Source organism: Octopus bimaculoides, chromosome 24, assembly GCF_046866305.1.
Source record: "Octopus bimaculoides isolate indiv1 chromosome 24, ASM4686630v1, whole genome shotgun sequence".
Taxonomy (NCBI): domain Eukaryota; kingdom Metazoa; phylum Mollusca; class Cephalopoda; order Octopoda; family Octopodidae; genus Octopus; species Octopus bimaculoides.
Window position 1 is genome coordinate 6,756,577 of NC_142951.1, and position 16,062 is coordinate 6,772,638.

Consider the following 16,062-nt stretch of genomic DNA (forward strand, 5'->3'; position numbering starts at 1 on the left):
AATGTGACATGCAGAAAATGCCAATTCTCTTTTTTGGAATAGATATTTATCATCATTATTGGAATAACCATGAAATTTAATTTCACAGTGGAAAGGTTAGAATTAGTTAAATACAACATAAAACGAATTAGGAATGTCACCAAAGTCATAATCAACTTCGTTAGCGTAATCATCTTCATCATTGTTGCTATCATTAGTTAACCCTTTCACTGTGGAAATCAGATATACCCACTTGAAATTTCATTACCCTTAATTGCGGAAAGCAGTTTTATATCCCAATCTATCTTTTGTTGAAGAATGTCATGTTTGAAACTATTTTCTGTTTAGATATGTCAAGTTTATTGAGGCAACAGGACTTGCAGAAAATACCAATTCTATTTTTTGGTAGATAAATTTAATATCATTGCTAGAATCATCATCATCGTTTAGCATCTGCTCTCCATGCTGGCATGGGTTGGATGGTTTGCATGTGTTGGAACTGGCTAGCAGGGAGCTGTCCAGACTCCAATGGTCTGTTGTGGCACAGTTTCTATGGCTGGATGCCCTGCCTAATGCCAACCACTTAGCAGAGCCACCAGCACATGTGTGGCGTTCATGCAGCACCATGAAAATTAATTTCCTTTTTAAAGGGTTTAAGGAACCCTCCTGCAAACTTTGGGAGGTTCTTGGGCCATGTCCCATGTTGGCTCGTTGACCTATTGGCCCATATATATATATATATATACACACACACACATATAAACACATAGATATATGTATATATAAATATATATATACATAGACACACACACATATATATGTGCATGTGTGCGTATATCTATCTATCTATCTATCTATCTATATATATATATATATATATATATATATATATATATATGTATGTATGTATGTATGTACGTACATATGCAGACATACATACTTATATATGTATGTATATACATACATATATATGCATACATATGTGTGTGTATATATATATAGATATGTATATATATATATAAATATATGTATATATATATATAAATATATGTATATATATATATAAATATATGTATATATATATATATATATATATATATATATATATATACATACATACATACATACATACATACATGTGTGTGTGTGTATATATATATATATATATACACACATACATACACACGTACACTCATACACACGTACACATACTCACGTACACACACACACATTATTATACAGTATCAAAACATACTCACTATTCACAACAAACATCACAAATATAGTAGAAAAATAAATATATAAAAACAAAAATTGTAAGAAAGTAAAATATCTTATACATCATTTATATGCCAGGGGGATTTCTGAATCATCCTCTGTGTCTGTACATGTATACATGTGTATATATATATATATATATATATATATATATATATATATATATATATATATATATATATATATATATATATAACTGTAGTTCCTCTTGCTTCTCAACTTCTGCAGTTTCCATTGACCAAATTCCATTCACTGTGAGATTGGAACTACGTGGCTGTGAAGTGAACTTCTTAAGCCCACAGCCATTCTTACGCCTGTATACACACACACACACACACACACACTTTTTCTCTCTCTCCTTTATATGTGGAATGGCAAGGTGGATACATGCTTCCTTCCTAACCACATGGCTCCAGGTTCAGCCCCATCGTGTGCCATCTTGTATTTGTCTTTTGCTTAAGCGACATGTATAAAATGGCTTGCTTTCTCTGCAGCTTTTGACAATTTCCTGTTGCCATTTCCTCTCTTCTTTACAGCCATTCCAAGACCCCTTCGCAGCTGATCAAACTCTGGTTCCAACAAATCTTGTAACGTCTTAATCCCCTTAACCCCTTAGCATTCAAGCCAGCCATATCCAGCCCAAATGTTCCACCTGTTTTATGTTCAAACCAGCCAGATCTGGCCTTTTACACCTGTGTTGTGGAATCGTGTGGCCTAGTGGTCAAGGTGCTGGATTCATGATTGTAAGATTGTGGTTTCAATTCCTGGACCAGGTGACACATTGTGTTCTTGAGCAAAACACGTCATTTCACATTGCTCCAGTGCACTCAGATGGCAAAAATGAATAATCCTGTGATAGACTCGCGCCATATCTAGCGGGGAATATATACATCAGAGAAACCAGGAAACTGACCCTATGTGGCTATATGACTCAGGAAGGACCTTCATCCTTAAACCTTATATATCTCACACCAACCCTACAGTGTCATTCTAAAAACAATCACATCATCGAAATCTCAAAGCTATGAGGTAATGTATGATAAATTCAAAACTATTTGAATAAATAAGCATTGCATTTGACAGAGTTAATCTGAATTCTGTAGGGTTAAACTGACCTTATCTGACCCAAATATTCTCCCCGTTTTACATACAAACCAGGCAGGTCTGGCCTCTCACACCTACCCTACAATGTCATCCTAAAAACAAACAATTACATCATCAAAATCTCAAAGCTATGAGGTAATGCATGATAAAGTCAAAGCTACTCTTTTACTTATTTCAGTCATTTGACTGCGGCCATGCTGGAGCACCGCCTTTAGTCGAACAAATCGACCCCAGGACTTATTCTTTGTAAGCCTAGTACTTATTCTATCAGTCTCTTTTGCCGAGCCGCTAAATTACAGGGACGTAAACACACCAGCATCAGTTGTCAAGCGATGTTGGGGGACAAACACAGACATATAAACATATACACACACAAATATATATATATATATATATATACATGCTTCTTTCAGTTTCCGTCTACCAAATCCACTCACAAGACTTTGGTCGGCCCGAGGCTATAGTAGAAGACACTTGCCCAAGGTGCCACGCAGTGGGACTGAATCCGGAACCATGTGGTTCATAAGCAAGCTACTTACCACACAGCCACTCCTGCGCCTATATAGGAAAATAAGGTTAGAGAGGGAAGTGTTGTCTTCTGGCCAGTTTGCTGAATGGGAACGGGCCTGCCCTGTAGTTGGAAAAGTGTAAAGGAAAAAACACACCTGCCCCAAAAGTCAGGGTACCCATGGTTTTTTTATGGGGTTTTTCCATGAGCAGCCCTTGAACATCTCCACCCTATCGAGGATTACATATTGTTAATTTCTGTCTTCCTTCTTTTTTTTTTTTAATTTTGCTCATCTTGTTTACACACAAAACCCTCACAACACACACTTACACACATACACACACAGATTCTTTGTTTTGCCCTGTACTGTCCATAATGTTTTTCTTAATGTAAGCCCTTGTGGCTAATAAAGAAACCATCATCATCATCATCATCATCATCATCATCATCATCATTATTATTATTCTAATTCTGCCAAGGTTGACTTTGCCTTTCATCTGTTCTGGGGTCGATTACGATGTAATCGACTAGCATCCTCCCCCAAAATACCTGGCCCTGTACCAAAATTTGAAACCATTATTATCATCATCATCATCATCATCATCATCATCATCATCATCACCATTATCGCAGTAGTAGTAGTAGTAGTAGTAGAAGTAGTAGTAGTAGTAGTATTAGTGGTGGTGGTTATGCTTGGATTCTCCAGAATGTGTTTGTATATGTTTATGTGGATAGGTGTATCAGTATTTTTGTGTATGTCTGTATGTATGTGCTTGTTTGTGTGTATGTCTGTGTGCATAGGTTTGATGTGTGTGTGTGTGTGTGTGTGTGTGAATATGGGTTTCAGTATGTGTGTGTGTGTGTCTGTTGGTGTTTCTATATTGTTCTACTATTTCAATCCAAGTATAGTATTACCTGGCACACTGCACCACCTCTGTCATGTCAGGTGAGTTAATTAGAAGCAAGGATGGGTAGTGGCAGCGGCGGCAGTGGAAAGAAGGAAGGGAGGTTCAATACTGCATCTAGTAGTAGTAGTAGTAGTAGTAGTAGCAGCAGCAGCAGCAGCAGCAGCAGCAGTAGTAGTCCTTTGCACCCTCTCTCATTCAGAGTCTGTCCCTCACTTCCACTTATTGTACCTCACACTGTTCCTCCTCCACCACCACCACCACCACATCAGCCTACCATTATGCCAAAGGCCTACAAAAGAGCCTATGAGTGGCCATTGCCCGACATCCTAGAAATAGCAGACAAATCTCCCTCAAATCATGCAGAATTGAAAAGGCACGTTGGTTTATGTAGTCTACTAAGTGGATACTCCCAAATAAAAAGATAGGATGGGTGATGCCTTGGCTTGCATGCCTCTCTGTCTGTCTCTCTCTCCCTCCCTCATAGGTCTCATCAGCTGAGATCATCATAGTTAAGTTGGAGCTACACAGCAACCAGCCTTACACCAGCTTCTCTCTACATTTATGTTGTCTTAATGAAGGCACATGGTTTAGAGTTTAAGGTATTCGACTCACGATCATAAGGTCGTGAGTTCAATTCCTTGTGATGCATTATGTCCTTGGGCAAGACACTTTATTTCACGTTGCTCCAGTCCCACTCAGCTGGCAAAAATGAGTTGTACCTGTAATACAAAGGGGCCAGGCCAGCCTTATCATATTTAATGTCTCATGCTGAATCTCTCTGAGAACTATATTAAGAGTACACGTGTCTGTGGAGTACACAGCCACTTGTGCTTTAGTATCACGAGCAGGCTGTTCTGTTGATTGGATCGACTGGAACCCTCGTCGTCACCGATGGAGAACCAGTTTTTTTTAAATATTTTTTTATGTTGCTCTTACCTGCTCTTACATCACCTCCACTTTCACCCACCAACCCTCACCATAGCTCCTTTGGTTAATCACTCTAGCACCTCCACACCTCCACACCACCACCACCACCACCTTCAACTGTTACTCCTTCCACCCTGGTCTCACCTCATTATATATCATTATATATATATATATAGTTACAACTATGGAAATCAGTCAACTGTGAAATCTTTACTCCAATTCCACAACATCACATTGGTGTACAGTTGTACTGTTGCTATGGTGATAGTGATAGGTACACAGACCTCACTGACAACATTCATACACAATCTGTGGTAGGTGTGTGTAAGTGTATAACATATATATATATATATATATATATATATATATATATATATATATATATATATATATAATATATATATATATATATATACACATACATATATATATATAATCTTTTTCCTCTATTTACACACACACACACATTTTCTCTTTTACTTGTTTCAGTCATTTGACTGCGGCCATGCTGGAGCACTGCCTTTAGTTGAGCAAATCGACCCCAGGACTTATTCTTTGTAAGCCTAGTACTTATTCTATCGGTATCTTTTGCCGAACCGCTAAGTTACGGGAACGTAAACACACCAGCATCGGTTGTCAAGCGATGTTGGGGGGACAAACACAGACACACGAATACACACACACATCCATATATATATGCATATACATATATACGACGGGCTTCTTTCAGTTTCCATGTATCAAATCCACTCACAAGGCTTTGGTCGGCCCGAGGCTATGGTTGAAGACACTTGCCCAAGGTTCCACGTAGTGGAACTGAACCCGGAACCATGTGGTTGGTAAGCAAGCTATTTACCACACAGCCACTCCTGATATTTTTAATATCTAAATATGTTGACAAAGCAAAAGCAATTGTTGGCTTTGTAAGGTGTGATTTTCTATCTCCATATTTTTGTTGTTGTTGTTTTACATATGTGTGTGTGTGTGTGTGTGTGTGTGTGGTTATGGTGTATTCTGTTAAGGGCGTAGTGAAGATAAATTGGAGGGAGTTCTTCAGAGCAGTTGTTAAATCTGTGCTTGTCTATGGATCTCCAACTTGGACCCTCACCAAGAGACTTTAAAAACAAGTGCTGGGGTCAATTCATTTGCCTATAATTCTTCTAGGCGATGCCCCAGCATGGGCTGCAGTCTAGTGACCGAAACAAGTAAAAGTTTTTTAAAATCTTTTTTGTTTTTGTTTAAATAAAACAGTGGAGGCGCAATGGCCCAGTGGTTAGGGCAGCGGACTTGTGGTCATAGGATCGCAGTTTCGATTCCCAGACCGGGCGTTGTGAGTGTTTATTGAGCGAAAACACCTAAAGCTCCACAAGGCTCCGGCAGTGGGGTGGGTGGTGAACCCTGCTGTACTCTTCCACCACAACTTTCTCTCACTCTTACTTCTTGTTTCTGTTGTACTTGTAATTCAAAGGGTCAGCCTTGTCACACTGTGTCACGCTGAATATCCCCGAGAACTACGTTAAGGGTACACGTGTCTGTGGAGTGCTCAGCCACTTGCACGTTAATTTCACGAGCAGGCTGTTCTATTGATCGGATCAACTGGAACCCTCGACGTCGTAAGTGACGGAGTGCCAACTAACTAAATAAAACAAGTTTTATTTCTTTGAAATAAAGAGTAAATAGTTTCTTTTTTTTTTTTTATACCATGTATTTACAGATATGAAAGTAAAAATACAAAAATTCCTATTCATATAACAAATATTTTTTTTGTATAATAGTTTTCTTGAAAATATATTCGTTAATGTTTCCACAAGGTCAGTTTTATATACAAAATACACAAAAAGAAAAAAAAAGTGGGAGGAGAGAGAGAGAGAAAAGATCACATGTTGCTTACAGGCTTTCATGAGAAAAGTTTTACTGAATAAATTTTAGTCCATAATTGCAGCCAAAAGAGCTTTTGTACTAGAAGGAAAGTCTACATATTGTTATTAGTGTTGTTGCTGTTGTTGTTAAGGTGGTTAGTTGGCAGAATGATTAGCATACCACACAAAGTGCTTAGCGGCATTTTGTCTTTCTGTCTTTATACATTCTGAATTAAAATTCTGCTAAGGTCAGCTTTGCCTTTCATCTTTTCGGAGTCTCGCTCGCAGCTTGAAATATTGCAAAATAAATTACTTCTTCAGCCAGGAAACCTTAGGCAGCTGTAATTAACAAGACTTGTGGCTTTTATTGTAACATTGTAACATTTTATTATAACTTCTTAGCTGATCAATTGCTATTCTACTTGTTGGAGCCTTACCACATAATCATATATATATAGGCGCAGGAGTGGCTGTGTGGTAAGTAGCTTGCTTACCAACCACATGGTTCCGGGTTCAGTCCCACTGCGTGGCACTTTGGGCAAGTGTCTTCTACTATAGCCTCAGGCCGACCAAAGCCTTGTGAGTGGATTTGGTAGACGGAAACTGAAAGAAGCCCGTTGTATATATGTATATATATATGTGTGTGTGTGTGTGTGTGTATGTTTGTGTCTGTCTTTGTGCCCCCAGCATCGCTTGACAACTGATGCTGGTGTGTTTACGTCCCCTGTAACTTAGCGGTTCGGCAAAAGAGACCGATAGAATAAGTACTGGGCTTCCAAAGAATAAGTCCTGGGGCCAATTTGCTCGACTAAAGGCAGTGCTCCAGCATGGCCGCAGTCAAATGACTGAAACAAGTAAAAGAGTAAAAGAGGTGGCACATAAAATGCACCGTGCAAGCATTGGGCCTCATGAAGGCAGTGACAGGTGACCGAGACCTTTGTCGATATACTGTGCTGTGTTGACCTGTTGAGCCAAGTGAGGACGTAATCGTGTCAGCTCAATATCAGCTCAATGGCACCTGTGCCGGTGGCACATAAAAAAACACCTATTACTCTCTCGGAGTGGTTGGTGTTAGGAATGGCATCCAGCCATAGAAACCTTGCCAAACCAGATCGGAACCTGTTGCAGTTTCCCGGTTGACCAGTTTTCAGTCAAACCAACTAATCCATGCCAGCATGGAAAGCAGATTTTCAGTGGTGATGGTGATGATGATGATGATGATATATGTTTGAGCACTTAAGGAGTTGATGGAGTTGAAGCTACTGTCTCACCCCACCCCCACTTCATTCCAAATCCACATCATTGAAAAGACTACGTCTCAAACCACTTTTTGTCGTGCCTGTGGCTAAAAGAAGTTTCCAGAATTCTGTTTCGCAGCTGACCAAATTTCTCACTATGACAACATTGAAACAAGAATGAAACAAAAATTGTTTCTTTGTACAAACATAAGAAGGAACACATGCCATGTGGGTGGGTGAGTGGGGTGCTGAGGGTGCATAGTTGGTGATTTGGTGCATTGGATGGTGGTGGTGGTGGTCGTGGTGGTGATGAATGGATAGTGGGTTGAGTCTGTGAGTGGATAATCCAGTTTCTTTATATGTATATTTGAATGTGTGTGTGTGTGCCTGAATAAATAGATATGTAAGCATACATATACGCTGATATATCATCATCATCATCATCATCGTTTGATGTCCATTTTTCATGCTGGCATGGGATGGACGGTTTGATATATGCTTTATTAATATAGCTGCAAAGACATCACAAAAACTGTTACTCAGAGTTTTTGTCATGTCTTTGCAGGTTTATTATTAATAAAGCGTATAACTCTACCTTTGGTATTGGAGTACTATTTTCTCCCACCTTGTTTCACATTTACGCACTTACTCTGGTATATATATATATATATATATATATATATATATATATATATATATATATTTTATACACAAACACACACACATATATGATGGACTTCTTTCAGTTTCCATCTACTAAATCCATTCATGAGGCTTTGATTGGCCTGGGGGCTACATTAGAAGACGTTTTCCCAAGTTGCCACGCAGTGAGATTGAACCCAAGACCATGTGGTTCAGAAACAAGCTTCTCAACCCCCACAGCTACCCGCTGAATATTCACACAAAGACATTGCTATATTAATGCATCTCTGTTTCTCTTTCACACACATTCACATACACACACACACACACTGATACAAATACAGACATGCACACACACAAACACGCACACATTCACATGCACTCACATCCATACACCTATACACACACATATATATTCACACACCCTTTTATTAAGCAATCATTGTACTAATGCATCTACCCTATTTCTCCACCTCAGGTGCTGCTGAAAGTGGTAAAAGTACCCTGGTAAAGCAGATGAAAATTATTCACAATGACGGTTTCTCCAAAGACGAATTATTGGCTTTCAGAGTAAGTTAAACGGTATTAGTTTATTATTATTATTATTATTATTATTCGTATGTGTATTTCGTGTGCAAGATTCTTGATGTGGATACGTGTGTTGAAAGAAATACAATTAAACCTTGGGAGAGGCATTATGCCGGTAATAAACACACGCACTGGTTCAGCCCTTTATTAATTTATATAGTTTTTTGTTAGATTATTTCATTGCACTCTTGCAATCTCTTCAGTAACTTGTCTCTCAAAATAAATGGAAGTGGAGAGACAGGTTACTGAAGAGATTGCAAGAGTGCAATGAAATAATCTAACAAAAAACTATATAAATTAATAAAGGACTGAACCAGTTTATGTGTCTATTACCGGCATAATGCGTCTCCCAAGGTTTAATTTTATTATTATTATTATTATTATTATTCAGTAGTTTTATTTTTATAACGTGCTTTCACTTCACTACCGAGCGCAGCTCTGTGCGCCTTGTGTATGTGCTGTGGTTTGCTGTGGTGCTCTTATGTTTACTGTATTGAAAGTGTTTTGTGGTAGAATGTGTGCAGTACCCAGTAGTGCAATTTTCTGTATGTTATATATATTTGTAAGTCCTGGTGTTTTTGTTATGTATTTGTCTGAATATTTTTTTATTATACCTAAGGCACCTACTATGATAGGAATTGTTTCTGTCTTTAGATTCCACATTCGAGTTACCTATATTTCCAGGTCTTTGTATTTTGAAAGTTTTTCCATTTCTTTTAGGGAAACGTTGTCATCTGCTGGTATTGATACATCAATTTATTATTATTATTATTATTATTATTATTATTATTATTATTGTTCAGTAGTTTTATTTTTATAACGTGCTTTCACTTCACTACCGAGCGCAGCTCTGTGTGCTTTGGGTATGTGCTGTGGTGCTCTTATGTTTACTGTACTGAAAGTGTTTTGCGTAGGATGTGTGCAGTGCCCAGTAGTGCAATTTTCTGTATGTTATATATATTTGTAAGTCCTGGTGTTTTTGTTATGTATTTGTCTGAATATTTATTATTGTTGTTGTTGTTGTTATCTGGCGGGGGGGGGGGGTAATGTTCTGCAGGTTTCCTTTATCTCTAGTGTGGAGTGTTTTCTTGGGTTTAGTTGTGGGGGCTCAACTATCAGGGTAAGTCTGCATGCGTGTGTGTATGTACACTGTGTGGCCTATGTATGTGTTTGTGCTTGTACATGTGTATGCATGCACATTTACAAACACATTTGTTGGTGTTATGTGTGTCTGTCTTTTCTTCACCCCCCCCTCTTTTTTTTTTATCAGCTTTCCTTTCTCCTCCCCTGTCTTCATTTCCTTTTAAACTCTATTAATTCATTTTTTGTATCCAAGAAATCATTATTTAATAGCTTTCACTTTGTAGTAAAGATTATTTGCCAACATAACATGGCAGTCCTGGTTTAGGACGAGTGTTGCTGTAATTTATCCCCAGGAGACCTCGTATCCACCTGGCTATATGACACAATCAGTGTCCTTATATTTTCGAACAAGGGAATCTAGCACCCCCACTCAGCTCAAAACAATATCTGTGTATCACGATTTCTGGGTTATTTCCCTTCATCAGCACAGAATAATTGTTCGGCTAGAGGTGGCGCTGCCAAATTCCTGTTTGTCCGAAACCAGGACTGCCATGTTATGTTAGCAAACAATCTTTACTCCAAAGTACTATTGCTGAATATCTCACGTTGTGAGATTGAAGATTAGTAATTTTCTAGCTTTCAGTTAGATTTGAACCTTTATTTTCCCCCCTTTTCTACTTCCAGCCTGCAGTACTGGACAATCTGTTGAATTCCATGAAGTATGTTTTGGCAGGGATGGGAATATTACGGATTAATCTGGATGACTCCCGAAACAGGGTAAGTAAAACAATCGTTCGTACACCTTGGCCAATCACATGATTCCAGGTTCTATCCATACTCCACACTTCCTTGGGCCAACTAAGGTGCCTTACCTTAGTCCCAGTTCAACCCAAATCTTGGCATGGGTCAGATAAAATTTGGTTAAAGCAGATTTTTTCTATGGTCGGATGCCCTTCCTGTCACTAACCCTCATCTGTTTCCAAGCAAGGTAATATTTCATCAGGGCCAGATATGTATCAAGTCTTTTATTTGTCGTTTTCTCTTGTAGCTGAATGCTCAGAAGGTGCTTGCATGCAATTGCTGCATGACCGAAAACCAAACCATGATTCCATATGTGTGGGAAGCACTCTACAATCTATGGATGGACAAAGGTGTCAGACTTGCAGTGTCACGGGGCTACGAATATGAACTGAATGATTCAGCAATCTAGTAAGTAGACTGTTGTTGTTGTTGTTGTTGTTGATGATTATTTTGTTGTTGTTGCTACTGCCACAGTAGCATGATGATGATGATGATGATGATGAGTAACCCCTTGGGACAAGCAAACCTGTGAGTAACCCCTAGGGAGTCTGCTCTGTTTACTGGCAGCCGCCAACATCTGGGCTACATAAATGTAATGATGATAGTCTCCTGTGAGTCTGAGAAAGTTGATTTTTGCAATTTCATGTTGAACGCCAACACGGCTAATCTGTTTATAGTGATTAAATGTGTGTGTGTGTGCTGTACATTAGCTTACTCCCTCCATCAAACTGACGTTGCCCAAACAAGTACCACTCATCGGGTGTTGAAGTAATCGCGGAACAACTTAAGAGGAAAGTGTTTTGCCCATGAACATGATGCACCAACCAATCTAGGAATTGAAACCATGGTCTCTCGATTATAAGCACAGTGCCTTAACCACTAGGCCATACTCCCTTGTGTGTGTGTGGTGTGTGTATATATATATATATATATATATATATATAAATATAAATTTATATATAAGTTAGGGTTGTTTAAACATTCAAGCGATAGGCTAGAAGTGTTTAAGCAACCAGGGGCTAATTAAATCCGAAGGCACTCCTGGAGATTACTTGTGTGGGTACTGTCTTTGTTAGGAGGTATCCAGAGGCAGGTAATTTATATATATAATAATAATAATAATATTAGGGATAAAAATATATATATATATATACACATACACATACACACACAAATACACATGCATAAATACATGGATATATATGTCTGATTTTTTTTTTTTTTTCTCTTTCTCTAAAAGCTATTTTGAAAACATGAACCGGATCTGCTCATCAACATATATTCCAAACTCCACAGATGTGTTACGCGCCCGAGTACGTACGACTGGCGTTTTAGAAACCTGCTTTAGAATCAACTATGTGATATTTCGGTGAGTTCCCAGCACTTATTTCCTTTGTCTTCTCCCGCATTCCTTCTTCTACGATATTCTTCTGTGTTTTTATTCAAAGGTCCTTTCAGGGTCAATTAAATAAGTATCAGTTTCACACTGGGGTCGATGTAATCGACTTAATCCCTTTGTCTGTCCTCGTTTGTCCCCTCTATGTTTAGCTCCCTTGTGGGCATTAAAGAAATAAATGTTGTTGGCACTCCGTCGCTTACGACGTCGAGGGTTCCAGTTGATCTGATCAACGGAACAGCCTGCTCGTGAAATTAACGTGCAAGTGGCTGAGCACTCCACAGACACGTGTACCGTTAACGTAGTTCTCAGGGATATTCAGCGTGACACAGTGTGACAAGGCTGACCCTTTGAATTACAGGCACAACAGATACAGGAAGTAAGAGTGAGAGAAAGTTGTGATGAAGGAGTACAGCAGGGTTCGCCACCATCCCTTGCCGGAGCCTCGTGGAGCTTTAGGTGCTTTTGCTCAATAAACACTCACATCGCCCGGTCTGGGAATCGAAACCGCGATCCTATGACCGCATGTCCACTGCCCTAACCACTGGGCCATTGCGCCTCCACAAAGAAATAAATATTGTGTAAAGAAAAAGAAATCCACATTCATTTCTAACGATGAAGTAATTAATTAATCTGGATAATGCTAATTGTAATTGCTTCTTTGTTTGATAATTTTCATCTCTTTTCTGTTTTGCAGAATGTTTGATGTTGGTGGTCAGCGGTCAGAACGGAGAAAATGGATCCAGTGTTTTGATGATGTGCGAGGAGTTTTGTTTGTGGTGGCCCTTAGTTCGTATGACATGTGCCTGTATGAAGATCATACCGTGGTGAGTATTATATTACCCCCACCTCTCTCTCTCTCTCTTTCTTTTTCTTTTTCTTTCTTTCTCTCTCTCTCTCTCTGTTTCTGTCTGTGTCTCTCTCACTACTTTTCTCTCTGCTTTTGTCTGTCTCTTTCTCTCTCTGCTTTTGTCTGTGTCTCTCTCTCACTGCTTCTGTCTGTCTGTCTCTTTCTATCTGCCTCTCTCTCTGCTTCTTCTGTCTGTGCGTCTGTCTTTCTGTCTCTTTCCCTCCGTCTCTCATTCTCTCTCTCTCTTATTCTCTACTGAGAATGACTGTATCAATATCTGCCCTGCTTTCATTGATTGTTTTACGTGCTCAGGTACTCATAACAGATGCAGACACCCTCTCACCCCTCCCACCTCTGACCCTGAGAAACACAGAAGATGGGTCAGCTAGAGAGAGATAGGAGTGTATCATTGTTTGGTCAGTACTATATCTATTGACCCGTAAAATGGTGAAAGATCTTTCCTGTGTCATATAGACACTCATAGGGCCTGTCACTCGGCTTCTGTAACATATATACATATATACACACCTACACACGCATAAGGATGGGATGCTGGTGCATCTCAGAAATACCCATTTTTGCCAGCTGAGTGGACTGGAGCAACAGAAAATAAAGTGTTTTGCTCAAGAACACAATGTGTTGCCTGGTCTAGGAATTGAAACCACGATCGTACAATCATGAGACCAACACCCTAACCACCAAGCCACACACACCTCCACTTAAAAGGCTGAAAGGTAATGTTGAAATTCATATGATTTGAACTTAGTGCACTCAGGACCAGATCAAATACCAGAAGATATTTTGTCCCACTCTTTTATAATTCTACCAATTTTGCTGTTTTATTCTGTTTCATAGAAATGTAAGTTTCCCGCTATATTTTACATTCTGTGTCTTATTTCTACCAATTATTTCTACCAGTTTGCCACCTTGTCTTCCGTTTCATATAAATGCAAGTTTCCCCGCTTTATTTTTCTTTCTGTGTCTAATTTCTACCAATTTCTACCAATTATTTCTATCAATTTGCCACTTTGTCTTCCGTTTCAAATAAATTCAAGTTTCCCATTCTATTTTGCTTTCTTTTCATTCCATTTCAGAACCGATTGCAAGAAAGTCTAACACTTTTCAAAGGCATTTGTAATAACTCATTCTTCTATTTCTCCTGTATGGTAAGTCTTTTAGTTATTCACTAATCTCTTACATCATCATTTTATTCCATCCATCCATTTTCTCTGCTCGCTATTCCCATGAAGGTCATGATATGCTTGAGAACACCTGTTGAGTCAAGTAAAACCAATATCATAGCTTGGGCTGGTGCCCCCTCTCTGGCTCCCGTGCCGATGGCACGCAAAAGGCACCATCCAAATGTGGTCAGTGCCAGGTCTGCCTAACCGGCTCATGTTCTGGTGGCACATAAAAAGTACCCTCCAAACGTGATCGTTGCCAGGCTCACCTTACTGGCTCCTGTGCCAGTGGCGCATAAAAAGCACCCACTACACTCTCAGATTGGTTGGCATTAGGAAGGGCATCTAGTGGTAGAAACTCTGCCAAACCAGATTGGAGCCTGGTGCAGCCTTCTGGCTCTCCAGACCTCAGTCAAACCGTCCAACCCATGCCAGCATGGAAAACGGACGTTAGTTGATGATGATGATGATGATGTATGTATGTATATGTGCACACATGCACACATATTCTGTTTATTCTTTCATTTGTTTCAGTCATTTTGACTGTGGCCATGCTGGAGCACCGCCTTTAGTCGAACAAATCAACCCCAGGACTTATTCTTTGTAAGCCTAGTACTTATTCTATCGGTCACTTTTGCTGAACCGCTAAGTTACAGAGACGTAAACACACCCAAATCGGTTGTCATGGGATAGGTGGGTGGGACAAACACAGACACACAAACATATACATGCATATATATATATATATATATATATATATACATACGACAGGCTTCTTTCAGTTTCCACCTACCAAATCCACTGACAAGGCTTTGGTCGGCCCAAGGCTATTGTAGACGATACTTGCCCAGGGTGCCACGCAGTGGGACTGAACCCAGCCACTCCTGTTTATATATGTGTATGCACATATAGTTGTGTGGAAGTGTATAGTATTTGTTTGCTTTTTTTTAAACTTAGTTATAATTTTTAAAAATTTAATTTATTTTTATTTTAATTAATTCTTATTAATATTCTACTCGTTTATGTCTTTTTGACAGATACTCTTTCTCAACAAACTCGACTTATTCAAAGACAAAATTCTCCATTCTCATCGTCATCTACATATATTCTTTCCAGAATATAAAGGTAAGTCCCTTTTATATTCTAAGTAACAGCATTTTCGAGAACCTTTACTGTTTAGAACTAATAACAACCATCATCACTTCAACAACCTCTTTTCCGTGCTTGCATGGGTCAGACAATTTATTGAGGCAGATTTTCTGCAAATGGATGCAGAAAATAGACGGATGGCCATTATCACTGTGCTGGTGACATGTAAAAAGCACCATCTCAACGTGGCCGATGCCAGTGCCACCAGACTGGCTCCTGTGCTGGCGGCACATAAAAAGCACCATTCAAGCATGACCAATGCCAATGCCACCTGACTGGCTCTCATGCTGGTGGCACGCAGTAAGCACCATTCACGCGTGGGTCCTTGCCAGTGCTGCCTGACTGGCTCCCCACGCTGGTAGAGCGTAAAAAGCACCATCCAAATGTGGCCAATGCAAGTGCCGCCTGGCTGGTTCCCATGTCGGTGACACATAAAAAGCACCATTCAAGCATGACCGATGCCACTGCCACCTGACTGGCACCTGTGCTGGTGGCACGTAAAAATGCACCCACTACACTCTCGGAGTGGTTGGCATTAGGAAGGGCACCTAGCCATAGAAACCACGCCAGA

General features: G+C 39.5%; 1 protein-coding gene across 1 annotated transcript in view; it reads left to right on the forward strand.

Annotated features, from left to right (window-relative positions):
* LOC106873017 (guanine nucleotide-binding protein G(o) subunit alpha) overlaps window positions 1-16,062 on the forward strand; it is a 49,697-nt gene that overhangs the window by 26,434 nt on the left and 7,201 nt on the right. The window contains exons 2-8 of the mRNA XM_014920215.3: window positions 8,922-9,013; window positions 10,799-10,891; window positions 11,163-11,323; window positions 12,156-12,284; window positions 13,009-13,138; window positions 14,256-14,327; window positions 15,380-15,467. Of these exons, the coding sequence (XP_014775701.1) occupies window positions 8,922-9,013; window positions 10,799-10,891; window positions 11,163-11,323; window positions 12,156-12,284; window positions 13,009-13,138; window positions 14,256-14,327; window positions 15,380-15,467 (765 nt within the window). The remainder of the gene's footprint in view (window positions 1-8,921; window positions 9,014-10,798; window positions 10,892-11,162; window positions 11,324-12,155; window positions 12,285-13,008; window positions 13,139-14,255; window positions 14,328-15,379; window positions 15,468-16,062) is intronic.